Source organism: Quercus lobata, chromosome 5 (genome assembly GCF_001633185.2).
Source record: "Quercus lobata isolate SW786 chromosome 5, ValleyOak3.0 Primary Assembly, whole genome shotgun sequence".
In the NCBI taxonomy this organism is placed as follows: Eukaryota; Viridiplantae; Streptophyta; class Magnoliopsida; order Fagales; family Fagaceae; genus Quercus; species Quercus lobata.
The window spans coordinates 17,783,370-17,797,135 of record NC_044908.1 but is presented as its reverse complement, the minus strand read 5'-3'; the positions used below and the strand labels follow the sequence as shown (position 1 = coordinate 17,797,135).

Here is a 13,766-nt window from a genome sequence, read left to right as displayed (position 1 = left end):
GAACAGAAAAAATGAAATAAAAAATCCACAATGACCTATTTACCAATGGTATGTTTGGATTGAAGGGACGGGAGGGGAGTAGAATAGAGTAGAATAAAATTGACTCAAAATTAGTCTATTTTTAGCAAACTTTACTGTACTCCTCTTCACTTCCTATCTTTCCCCTCTCAATCCAAACAGGTCCTAAGTTATTTATTATTTATTTTTTTGAGAGAAAAGATAGATATTGACTAAGTTGTTAGTATTTTATATTTCGTTTACTATTATGGAAACATTAATAATCGGATGATTGTTGTGCTACCGTAAGCAAGAAGAGATGGGGAAGTTTAAGCATTTCCACGTAGTTTTCCTAGCAGGGTTTGCTCTTACTGCTTTCTTTTCACTCCCAAGGCCAATCAGGTACAAGATAAAGATAGTAAAATAAAAAATAAAAAATTTGGATCATTTTCTTACATGTCATTTCGTTTAGCAAGTAGTCAAATTATTATAAGTTAAACTTGTAGCTTTAATACTCATAATATACTTCTTCTTTTTCTTTTCTTTTTTGAAATTTAAATGGTTGGTTTAAATTCCTAAACATGGAGTTCTAGTTACAGCTTATAATTTTCACGCTAGTAAAGATTTTTTTTGCTCTAAAACAGAATGTACCACATTCACTTGATGCTATATGATGGCATTATTAGTTATTTGAATGTGCAATATATGAATTCATAAATTTGCAAGTAGCCATTTCGCGACCATAAAAAATTAAATTTGATAACTGAGACATCATGAATGATGGCGTGCCATCAAAGATGTCACTTGATTTTGCCAGAACAATTAGAAAACAAAACGCTGACTTTGGACCACTTTGAGTCTACGATTGCTGATATTTTCATACAATTGCCGTACTCAATTGAAGTACGTCAGATTGCTGTTCTATCTATTAGAACTGAATAAGTCTCAAAGCTATTGGACTAGTTGAAGAAATCAAACCTTTTATTTTCATTTATTTTTTTTTTTTAGATATTCTAATGCTTCGTCATGGCATATGCATATATATAAATCTGAGTCCATTTGTACTGTTTTATCCTGAAAGGACTTGTAATAATGACTTACGATTATGTGTGTGTCTATATATATAATGACTTAACGTACAATCGGCTTCAAGGATGGCAATCTGAAAACAAAGTGTACAAATTGTATTACTCAGCCATTTATGTTTTGGAACAGCTATTAGGATTTGTTTGGCTAGCTGTCAATACAATGATATTGAAGAGAGAACATTTTGGGAAGATCCAATTGAGTAGCTAATATAAGGCTAAAATTAAAATTGGCTGAAATTTGGACCCTCCAATTGAGTAGTGACGGAAAATGAAGATTTTAGGGGCTTTGTCTATCACTGACACGTCATTTGTGGGCTTTTCCTACGACATCTATGGAAACCTGTCAACCTGCATGCTCATCCATATATAAGAACTATCCAATACATTCATGTCCATTGAAAGTGATTTAATTAGCACAATTGGCAATACTCATTTGTTGAGTCTTTCTCTAGGATTGTTTGTATGTACCCATTAGACTTGCCCTGTTACCACTAGGAAATGGATGCTGAACATCTCGCACCATCATTGCACACCACCTAGAGCTTTGATAGCACTAGCTTGTTAAGGAGAAAACATACAGTCTTCAAATGAATAGTTAATATAATATGTAAAGATACCACTTGACCTAAAAGATTTCAGTTTATTTGTTTGGCCCAATAATATTATATTAACCTCTTATCCTTTTTATTATTCATTGTAAAACTTCACTTATACATGTATATCTAACATGGTGTCAATTTTTTCTTTTTTATATCATGAGTACTTTAAACATTTGTTATCACAACATTTTTTAAAGTTTAAACCATAGTAAATCATTTTAAAAACTGTAGTTTGAACTCACATATGAAACGCGGGCCCTAATGTATATGCCTTCATTGTCATGGACTTTTTGATTCAAGTATTCTAGAGACGGATGGGTATAAAAGGAATTTTATTTTATTTTATTTTATTTTTTGAGAGTAAAGAAATGTTAGTGCGTCTTTTTTTTTTTGATAGGTTGTTAGTGCGTCTTTTGACAAAGACAGAATTTGTAACTAAAATACTTTAATTTCATCAATGTAAGACTTGCTCAACATCCAACTTAGAGCAAAGCACTATTAATAGGATCGAAATCTGAAAAGGCACGCCAGGGAGTCCTTAGTCCAAACAATGTTGGAAATGACCAAGCATTTTCGTTTCGCAATAATGCTTCATGGTGCTTTCGCTCTCACTGTCCTTGTTCATTCCCAGGATCAATTAGGTTTGACAATCTAAATCTTTTGAGCACCGTTATATATCTATTGTTGCACTCTAACCATAGAGTTAATCCTTTTCTTTTTCAGGCTTTATCAGCATAGACTGTGGGATACCAGATGACTCAAGCTATAAAGATGGAATAACAGATATCAATTACACTTCAGACTCAACCTTCACAGACACTGGTGTAAATGGGAATATTTCACCCGAATACAGGACCAATTCTCTTGAACAACAGTTTTGGACTGTCCACAGCTTTCCTGAAGGAACTAAAAATTGTTACACCTTAAGCCCTTCATCAGGCAAAGACAGGAACTATTTGATCCGAGCGAAATTCATGTATGGGAACTATGATGGCGAAGGCAAAACCCCAACATTTGATTTGTATCTTGGAGTAAACAGGTGGGATACAGTTGCAGTGTCAGATGCATCAAGTACAATACCCAAGGAAATTATTCATTTGTCCTCATCAGAAGACATCTATGTTTGTCTTGTAAACACAGGCTTTGGGACACCTTTCATATCAGTATTAGAGCTAAGACCTTTGCCGAACGATACCTACATACCTAAATCAGGATCGCTGGAGCTCTTTGATCGGGCGAATTGCGGCTTAGTCAATCAAACTTACAGGTAAGCCATTTAGATTTAGCATCCTTCTGGTAAGACTTAGTACAGTCATTTTCAATCAAATGGGCTCCCCTATCATTCGTTTCTATTAGGTACAAAGATGATGTTTTTGACCGCATATGGTCACCCTTTGGCGCAAGTCAGTGGAGAAACATTAGTACCATTCAACCGGTCTCAAGCGGCAATTCTTACCAATTACCATCTGTTGTCATGAGTACTGCAGTCACGCCATTCACTACAAATGATTCCATAGGCTTGTATTGGTCTCCCAACAATGCAACCTCCCAATATTATTTTTACATGCACTTTGCTGAAATTGAAAATCTTCAAGCAAATCAGTCTAGAGAATTCAACATCTTTCTGAATGGGGATTTGTGGTATAAAGCTCTTTCTCCAAGATACCTGGTCGCTACTACAATATACAGCCCAACATACAGAACAAAACCAGACAGTGAAACTAAATTTAAGATTTGGATCAATAAAACCGAGACTTCAACCCTTCCACCCATTCTCAACGCTATCGAGATATACACAGTGAATCAGCTTTTACAAGCACAAACAGACCAAAAAGATGGTATGTTCTTATCACATGAATCATTATCGATATTTACACAGTGAAGTAGCTTTGTAAAAATGTTCGTTACACCATCATTTGTTTTCTTAACTTCTTTCATCTCATTTGGCACCTATGATACAACTAGTTGATTCTATCAAGAATATCAAGTCAATGTATGGAATAAAAAGAAACTGGCAAGGAGATCCTTGTGCCCCTAGAGATTACTCGTGGGACGGTCTTAATTGCAGCTACAGTAATTTTGATCCAGCCAGCATCATATCATTGTAAGTTTATGCCTTCAAAAGTAATCATATATCCTAACCTTTCAGTCAGATTCCAAACCGCAATTTGTTGATCATGAAATTAGGAACTTATCCTCAAGTGGATTGACTGGGGAGATAGCTCCTTTCATTTCAAATCTCACAATGATACAATATCTGTAAGTATTTCACAAGAACCAGAAAATGTCAATTTTTTGCTTATTAAAACTGAATAGCTCTTCCTTCTTCTTCTTCTTCTTCATTATTATAATTGTGACTGATATTTAACATGATAGTTTGCTTATTTCAGGGATCTATCAAACAATAGCTTAAAAGGAACGATTCCCACTTTTCTATCACAACTGCTACTCTTGCAAGTTCTGTAAGTTACTCAAGATTCAAGTTACACAGTTAGTTTATATTTGTAAGAATATAGAAATCGTACTTATCTATCTTTACAGAAACCTTCAAAATAACAGCCTCTCAGGATCCATTCCCATGGAACTCATTGAAAGATCAAATAAGGGATTACTTTTGCTCAGGTTTGTTATTTACTGGAGGATTTCTCGTTATTTCAGTTTTAATCATTTTTCCCTTGATTAAATTATTTTTTCTATAAAGTAGTTCTATCATATATCCAATCTTTAGCCAAGTCATTAAGAGTTCTATAGCTACCACTAGTATAAGATAGAAGATCAAGAGGTTCTTGGTATCAGCTGCAGTTTAAAGTTTTACTTTCATTGTTGATACTAGTGTTGGAGGAAATCCAAATCTTGCTAGTGATGGGGGAAATACAAATCCAAATTCTTGTGTGTCCAGTCCATGCAAAAAGAAAAAGAATGTTGTTGTTCCAGTAGTAACAGCAGTTGTTGGATTTGCCATCCTCTCATTATGTGGAATTGCTCTCTTGTGGCACCTGAAAAGGAGGAAAAAAGGTAGAACTAACTATTAGGACAATTATTTGTTTACATTGACAGTACAATGTAAACTAATAATTTTCCATTGTTTTATTCTTAAAGCTTGGACATTTTTGGGTATCCCAGTTTTAGATCACCAAAATGTCAATTTTGTGTGGAAGCAAAAGGGACAAGGATATCATATGCTTTATTAAATTGTCCTGATCTTAGCAGATGTGCCAGCAGGGGAGGTGATCTTTGTATCCAATGAACAAGGAAGGGTGTTAGAGTCTAAGAAACAGCAGTTCACATACTCAGAGGTCCTGCGTATTACCAATAATTTTGCAAGCGTTATCGCGAAAGGAGGCTTTGGAACAGTTTATCATGGCTACTTTGATGGCCTTCAAGTTGCTGTGAAGATGCTTTCACCTTCATCAGTTCAAGGGTATAAGGAATTTCAGGCAGAGGTAGGTAACAACTATTTTTAACTGTGAGAGTGATAAATAACTTGATTTTGATGAAAGATAATCACAATGGCCTACGTCTGACGTCTAAGGCAGAAAATTCTTAATGGCTATATATTTATCATATTGAACTGTATGTTATAACTTATAATGAACCCAAAATATATACATATATATATATATATATATATATTGACTTAGTATGCAAACGTTGAAAACCAAAATAACTCATGCTATTATAAAGCTATGGTTTAAATATTTATGGCAATATCCAAATATATTCTAGCATCCCCTAAAACTCTAGTCTAGAAATCTAAAATGCCAATTGAATGAATCGGGTCACACAAAGAAATGACTAAAAATTTATCGAAGATGAAGAAACTCATGAAGCATGTGATGCATGCACATGAAAGACGAGGAAAGGCCTCTAATATGTGCGAGCACAAATAGACCAGTCTCCAACATGTGTATTGTATGGAAGGAACATATCATGGAAGTCAAATAGTAAGTCAAACATGTCGCTAGGATGAAACTAGAGCATGAGGGCTCCAAGCACATGTGAGACACGTGAAGGATGTCTATAGAGTAGAAAGTGGTGCATGAATCCACAAGGGAGCATATGATCACAATGTAGCGGAAGTCACAAGAAAACAAATACATTAATTTTTGAATGGAAAAGAAGCTAAACAAGTTAGCTTTTGAATATTAACCTTGAATCTATGAGAGGTTCCTTGAATCTACAAGGTGAGAGGTTCTAGAATCTACTAGAGAAAAACAATAGATAAAAATTTGTGTTTTTATTCATTTGGTAACTAAATTTCCTTGGAGGCTACAATGAGTTTAAATAGTAAAAAACCTAAAGCAACTAGGAAACTCCTACAAAACCCTAATTCATGCTAATAACGTAATTAGGTGGTAAAATAGTAATTTTTACCAAAAAAGGCAAAATTGATATAATTGTGGAAATTGAAATTACTGTTACTAAGAGACATCTTGAAATAAACGAGATCTTATTTTGACTTTTAAACTAAAAATTATTATAAAAAAATTATAAAAATGACAAAATTACTATTTTTTTTTGGGCATAACGTGGGAATTTGCCAAAATTAGAAGAACCTCGTGGCATAGTGATGAGTCTTGATCAGAATGTCGCTTTCCTTCAGCCATCCAAATTTTATGCAATTTCAATATCATCACCTTGATGAGTTCTACTAGCACACATAGATTTTGATTTGTGATTTTCAGCACTCTCACTACTTCATGAAAGTCTGTGCTATCTATTCTACATCATATAAAGACTAAAATAATCCATGAAGGTATTTGCCACCTTGACACTACAAATCTGAGGACATGAATGTAGATCTGAGAAGTTTAGGTATAAATGGGATCTCGGTCAATTAGATCTCAGGTGTGAACTATAATGTCGACATTAGGGCTTTGTGATGTAGGAAAAAATTTGGGGGATAATTTGTATCATTTATTAATTTTTTTATTATATTATATTCATAATTTTAGTATTTAGGATTTTATTTGCTTCATTTTAGGTTTTTCAAGGGTTCTATAGTCAAATTAGAGCTATGTTATGGTAGGGAATTAATTAAAATCAATTTAGAAATATTTTGACTAGTGTTTTTTTTTTTTTTTTTTTTTGATAGAAAAGGTAGAAGTTGTTTTATTGCATATGAGAAAAAGAGGTTACATCATGGATAAGAGCTTGCACAATATAGCAAGGGTCCTCTTCAATCATACTACATAATCATTGATGCTAGACACATGCTTTGCTAGTAAATGGGCTGGAACATTGCCCTGTCTTCTAACATGTGAAAAGCCCAAACTCTTGAAGTCCCCACAAATGTCTTGTATGCCTTGGACCACCGTATCAATAGAGGATGGGGTGAGGAAATATTGCAAAGTGCATTGTAAACTACCAGTGAATCCCCTTCCAACACAACATTACGCACTCCAATATCCCTAGCAAACAGTAGACCCATTTCAAAAGCCCTGGCCTCTGCCTCAACAGCCCCTAACGGTGCATGGATCTTTTTGCTTAGTGCTGCTTCAAGTCTCCCTTCCTCATCTTTGATCACCACTCCAACTCCCACTGATTTTTGCTTCAAAAAAATAGCCACATCCACGTTAATTTTGAAGTGGCCACCCCTTGGAGGAGACCATGCGACACCATGCTGAGGTAAGGGTGCGGCTGGATTATTTTGAGCTACCGCAGCCTTGTACTCCAACAGATAATTCGACGCCCATCGTGATAGGTGTTGCCCAAACTTTTGAACTCCACCATATCTAGTCTCATTCCGATTATGCCACAGTGCCCATGCAATGGTGGCTATCAGCGCTACGTGGTCATCTCCAACATCGCTCAATAGCATAGTCCACATAATGTCTTGGAAGGACAAGTTCGCTCCATCAGTTGGTCGAATCACCAGTTTAGAGCATTCCCACGCCTCTCTAGCTCTCGGACACTCCCAAAGAACATGACCCACTGTCTCTGGCGCCTCCTTGCACCCTTCACAAACTTCCTCCGAAATTATCTTCCGTTTCAGCAAGTTTTGTTTCGTTGGCAAAGCATCACGACATGCTCGCCAAACAAAGTGGCGGATTTTATGCGGAACCTGCATGCTCCAAATCTTCCTCCAGAAATGCCTTAGGTTGCTTGTGTCTGAGCTAGCGCCCTTGTTTACTAAGTAAAGCTGATTCACAGCTAGTTTATAAGCGCTACACACCAAAAACAGCCCATTTTATGTCTCTGTCCAAATGATTTTATCAGGTGGCAAGCGAGAACTAATGGGTATGCTCTTTATAACTTCAGCCTCGTGGGGTAGGAATAATGAATCAATGATCGTGGCTTTCCATTCCACTGTAGTAGCATTTATCAAATCTTGTACTCGAGTGTCAGAGTGCAGGAACAATCTTGGAGAGCTTATCCTATATGTGGATGGACTGGTAACCACTTGTCCTCCCATACACGAATGTTAGCTCCATTTCCAACTCTCCACCTCAAGCCATCTTGGACTTGTTGTTGAGCCGCCATAATGCTACGCCACATGTATGATGGGTTCTTGCCAATTGTAACATCTATAAAATCACACATTGAGAAATATTTGGCCTTTAAAACTCGATAAACTAAAGAGTCATGGCCTACCCGGAGTCTCCATCCTTGTTTTGCCAACAAAGCCAAATTAAATAGTTTTAGGTTCTTGAAACCCATGCCTCCTTTTGACTTAGGTTCGCACATCTTCTCCCAACTCAACCAAGGGATTTTATTTTCATCCTTCCTTTGTCCCCACCCAAATTTCCTTATCATGGCTATCAACTCATCACAAAGGGAGTCCGGTAACTTGAAACAACTCATTGTGTAGGTTGGTATAGCTAGGGCCACTGCCTTGATCAAAACTTCTTTCCTAACTTTAGATAACATCTTCTCCTTTCATCCGAATAATTTCCTACCTAGCTTCTTGTTTATGTCATTGAAAGTACTTCTTTTATTTCTTCCCACAAGGGAAGGCAAACCTAAGTACTTTTCATGCTATTTAATTACTTGGCCACCAAATCTTCTTTTGATCTCATCTTGGATCTTCTTAGGAGTGTTGCTACTAAAAAATAGGGAGGTTTTTGCTTTGTTCAACTGCTGGCCTGAAGCTTTTTCATACACTTCCAGAACTCTTTGAAGCGTGTCACATTTTGCTAGGGATGCTTTGCAGAAAATGAGGCTGTCATCTACAAAAAATAAGTGGGACAGCTTTGGACCCCCACGGCATATTGCAATCCCCTCCATGCTACCATTGCACACTGAGGCTTTAATCAAGGTTGATAGTCCCTCTACACACAACAGGAACAAGTAGGGTGATAGGGGATCTCCTTGACAGATACCCCTCAAAGGAATAATATGACCCCTAGGGCTACCATTGATCTTTATGGCGTAAGTAATAGTAGTGACACATTGCATGATTAGCTTTCGCCATTTATCAACAAAGCCCAATTTTTCCATTATTTTTTCCAAACAAGTCCATTCCACTCTATCATAAGTTTTGCTCATATCAAGTTTTATTGCCATCTCACCTACTTTACCTCCTTTTTTCTTACTAATGTGATGCATGGTCTCAAAAGCTATCAATATATTATCAGTGATTAACTTCCATGCATGAAGTCACTTTGGGTTTCACAAATAATGGACGGTAGAACTTTTTTCAACCTGTTTGCTATGGCTTTAAAGGCAAGCTTATAAACAACATTATAGAGACTAATGGGCCTATAATCAGAAACTTTTTTTGGTTCCTTTATTTTTGGAATAAGAACAATGTGTTTCATTAAAATTAGGTGGAGACATACCATGGTTGAGGAAATCCAATACTGTCGACGTCACAACCTCACCACAAATACTCCAGAAATGTTAGAAAAATATAGGGGGCATGCCATCAGGTCCAGAGGCTTTGAGGGGATACATCTGCTTCAGGGCCACTCTAATTTCCTATGCTATGAACATTCGGGTGAGCTCTTCATTCATGGCTATCATCACTTTTGGTTGGATAGCACTAAGGATGTCAGAGAAATCCTCAGGACTGCTTAAAGTGAAAAGCTTCTCGAAATAGTCTATCGCAATATCCCCCACCTTTACCTCATCATCCTGCTACCTTCCATGCTCATCCACCAGACTTTCAATGAAATTCTTTTGGTATCTCGCAGAGGCTTTTGCATGAAAAAAACTAGTGTTTCTGTCTCCCTCCTGAAAAAAATTCAACCTTGATCTTTGGCGCCACATCTCATCTTCTTTCTTTAACCAATAGTTCAAGTCAGCTCTAGTAGTCCTCATATCACTGATCATGTTTGGACTTGCTGGTTGTAGTTCCAACCATTCCAACCTACGTTGTAGTTCAGCAATTTTTCTTCCCACGTGGCCAAATTCCTCTTTGTTCCATGCATCTAGGTCGTGTTTACATTGCTCTAGGCAACTCCTCAAGAAACCACATGTCCCTGTTTGTAATCCCTCTTCCCATGCAGCTTTGACAATATCCTCACATCTACTATCCTTTAGCTTCATCGATTCGAAACGGAAAGATTTCTTTATTTTCTTTTGCCTCCTCTTTTTCACCAAATGAAGTGAAAGTGGTGAGTGGTCTGATGCCAACGACGAAAGGTGGTAAAGCTTTGTTGTGGGAAATACATCCATCCACTCCTTGGTAGCTAGCGCCTTATTAAGTCTTTCCCGAATTTGAGTACCATTTGCCCTCGATACAGCCATGTGAACCTTGGCCCTATGAAATCCACCTCCTGAAAGCCACAATGGTTTATGGCATCATTAAAAATGTCCATCTGCCTCCTTGGTTTAGTCTGCCCTCCTTCCTTCTCCGATAGACCGGTAATCTCATTGAAATCACCAATAACGAGCCAAGGAAGTGATGACGTACCCTTGAGAAATTTTAACTTAGCCCATGACTCCGGTCTTTTCGTTGTGTCAGGGTTACCATAGAAACCCATGAGGTGCCAGTGACTCCCATTCCATCCCCCTTCTACCCAAACATCTATATGTTCCTAAGAATATGTCTTGACCTCCACTTTGATCCCTTCCTTCCACAACATGGCCAGACCACCTTTACTTCCATCACTAGGGATGATTAATCCATGCTTCATCTTACATCGATCCTTCACTTGCTCCATCCACTCCTTGTTTGATTTCGTCTCCATCAAGAAGACAATGTTGGGCTCTTCTTTATTAACCGCCTTCTCTAATGCTTTAACTGTCTGGAGGTTTCTAAACCCCTGGCAGTTCCAGCTTAAGAGACTCATTGGTCTCAACGGGGTTGCCTAGCAACCTTCACCGTTTCTAAACAGTCATTCTCTGTATCAAACCTTGGCCCTATGAAATCCACCTCCTGAAAGCCACAATGGTTTATGACATCATTAAAAATGTCCATCTGCCTCCTTAGTCTGCCCTCCTTCCTTCTCCGATAGACCGGTAATCTCATTGAAATCACCAATAACGAGCCAAGGAAGTGATGACGTACCCTTGAGAAATTTTAACTTAGCCCATGACTCCAGTCTTTTCGTTGTGTCAGGGTTACCATAGAAACCCATGAGGTGCTAGTGACTCCCATTCCATCCCCCTTCTACCCAAACGTCTATATGTTCCTGAGAATATGTCTTGACCTCCACTTTGATCCCTTCCTTCCACAACATGGCCAGACCACCTTTACTTCCATCACTAGGGATGATTAATCCATGCTTCATCTTACATCGATCCTTCACTTGCTCCATCCACTCCTTGTTCGATTTCGTCTCCATCAAGAAGACAATGTTGGGTTCTTCTTTATTAACCTCCTTCTCTAATGCTTTAACTGTCTGGAGGTTCCCAAACCCCTGGCAGTTCCAGCTTAAGAGACTCATTGGTCTCAACGGGGTTGCCTAGCAACCTTCACCGTTTCTAAACAGTCATTCTCCGTATCCACCTTCGTCTTCTTTTCAATTGTTACCACCTCAGCTATCTCAATGTTTAAACTTTCAGACTTTCTCTTCGAACCAATCTCCATGTCCAAAGAAGGGCTTGCATAGTTGCATGGGCTATGGGTCACAACTCTTTTCCACGTGCCCTCACTTAAGCCCATTTCTCCTTTATATGCTTCTTTATTTTGAGACAACACCGGTCCACATATGGGCCTTATTTTTTGTTTTCCTTTACTTCAACTCTTGTTGGGTTTGGTTTTATTTTTCACCCCTTCCAAGCCCATTTCAACCCAGCCCACTTTAAATGCTACGTTCTTGTTCACAGCGCCACCATCCATATTCTTCAACTTTCCATTCAAATCTTGAGTTTGATTTTCCCAAACACGATCAGCCTCCATAACTGCAATATCTATCAGATTGTAGCAACTAACACTCTGATTTGCTGAGATTTCGGGATCAACGTGCTTTGAAATCGGGATTATAGGCCCATTATGGATAGCATCATCAATGTCTTGAGAAATCTCCTCAAAATCTGGGATCTTGTTCCGTCATTCACGGCCTTCAAGCTCATGCCTCTGTCTGTCGTCCACTAACTCTCTTCCTTTGCCATTCACCTCCATCGGCACCACTATAATAGAGTCAAAAACTTGCATCCATCCTGGCCTTTCCTTCGTCAACTGTTTTCTTCACATGGTTGAACTGAGGGGCTCTAATCCATGACCCAAACTGTTGACCTCTATGTAGCAAACCTTGACTGTTGCCATAAATCACAATCCTTGTGTTGCGAGACAAGTCCACACCAGTAACATATATTTGGCAGACGCTCATATATGAACGCTGCCCAACCATTACCTGATTGAGATTTTCCTACCTCTATTTCGTAATATCGATCTCGACTCTAACTCTCATAAAGTTTCCTCCCTTCATTTCCCCAATATCCTTTGGCCGGCTCACCTTTCCAATTGTTTCTCTAATACTAAGCGCTGCTTCGACCGTTAATAGTTGAAAAGGGAGATTATGGTTCTGAACCGAAAAGGTGGCTAACATAAAAGCCAAGTAATGGACTGGTTCCGCCCCATCTTATCGCTGCAATGCCACTAAATGTCTATCAAAAGCCCATGGTTGCCCTTGAAGTACCTTCTCTGCATCCACTTCCATCTCAAAGGCGATCAGTAGAACATTATCTTTGCCATCAGACCTCAAAATTTCCCTTAGTTCGCCAGATGGGTCGGAAAGTCTTAGCCACCACTTCCATGTTTACATTCCGACAGTGCAAAATTTCACTGCCAAGATGGTGCCCACCTTCTTTTTGTTTCTCGTTAGATCCACCTTCAACCCTTCTACCTCAATCAGTGAGAGATTCATCCATCTAGATGTTAGGTCCTCCATCCAAATACACTAACCACCCCAACTCCAAAAGACAATATAGAGAACAAAAAACAAAACCCTCCTAGTAAATGAAGTTACTAGAGGGACCTCACCATCCTTCGCAAGTGAAGGAAAACTTACTACTACGGTAGAGAGAGTGTAGGCACTACCCCCTGTCGAGAACAATGTTTATAGAGAAGATTCTATTGTCATTTTTTGACTTGTGTTGATAACCATTTACGTGACACATTGTCTACAAGCCCGACCTTGTTGTGGGCCTAATTCATATGTATATTATATTTTATTCTTTTAAACATGGCCCTAGCTCATGTTATATATTGGGGGAAATTGAAAAGTTTGGTTTGGAGGGTATAGGCAAGGTTTTGAAACCCGGACCATTCATAGAACTTGAAAAGAGGGAGGTTCAAGGTTTTTAAGGTCAGACCGAGGTTCAACCAAGGTCAAACCGTGATGACGTCATAAATCATTTAATAATTATATAAAATACAAATAATAGATAAATTTTTTTATAAAAAAGAGCAATATTAATTTTAAAAACATGAAAAAATTAAATAATTTTCCAATACATTATTACAACTTTTAAATAAGAAAAAATGATAAATGATAAAGCATAAAACAATACATCACAATTATAATTAACAATTCAAGTATAAGTTATAATGAGAAATATAAAATAGTATTAAAATACTTGATAGGCACGTCTTATTTACCTCTTTATATATATATATATATATATATATATACACACACACACACACACACGATAGTTTCAGCTAAATATGATATCAATATTATATAAAAAA

At 37.7% G+C, this 13,766-nt stretch overlaps 1 protein-coding gene across 1 annotated transcript in view; it reads left to right on the top strand.

Annotated features, from left to right (window-relative positions):
* Positions 1 to 2,243: 2,243 nt before the first annotated feature.
* Positions 2,244 to 13,766, top strand: part of LOC115990100 (probable LRR receptor-like serine/threonine-protein kinase At1g05700) — a 29,771-nt gene continuing 18,248 nt past the window's right edge. The window contains exons 1-9 of the mRNA XM_031113961.1: positions 2,244 to 2,325; positions 2,408 to 2,951; positions 3,041 to 3,522; positions 3,650 to 3,788; positions 3,872 to 3,943; positions 4,075 to 4,146; positions 4,226 to 4,306; positions 4,518 to 4,699; positions 4,907 to 5,127. Coding sequence (XP_030969821.1) covers positions 2,244 to 2,325; positions 2,408 to 2,951; positions 3,041 to 3,522; positions 3,650 to 3,788; positions 3,872 to 3,943; positions 4,075 to 4,146; positions 4,226 to 4,306; positions 4,518 to 4,699; positions 4,907 to 5,127 — 1,875 coding nt within the window. The remainder of the gene's footprint in view (positions 2,326 to 2,407; positions 2,952 to 3,040; positions 3,523 to 3,649; positions 3,789 to 3,871; positions 3,944 to 4,074; positions 4,147 to 4,225; positions 4,307 to 4,517; positions 4,700 to 4,906; positions 5,128 to 13,766) is intronic.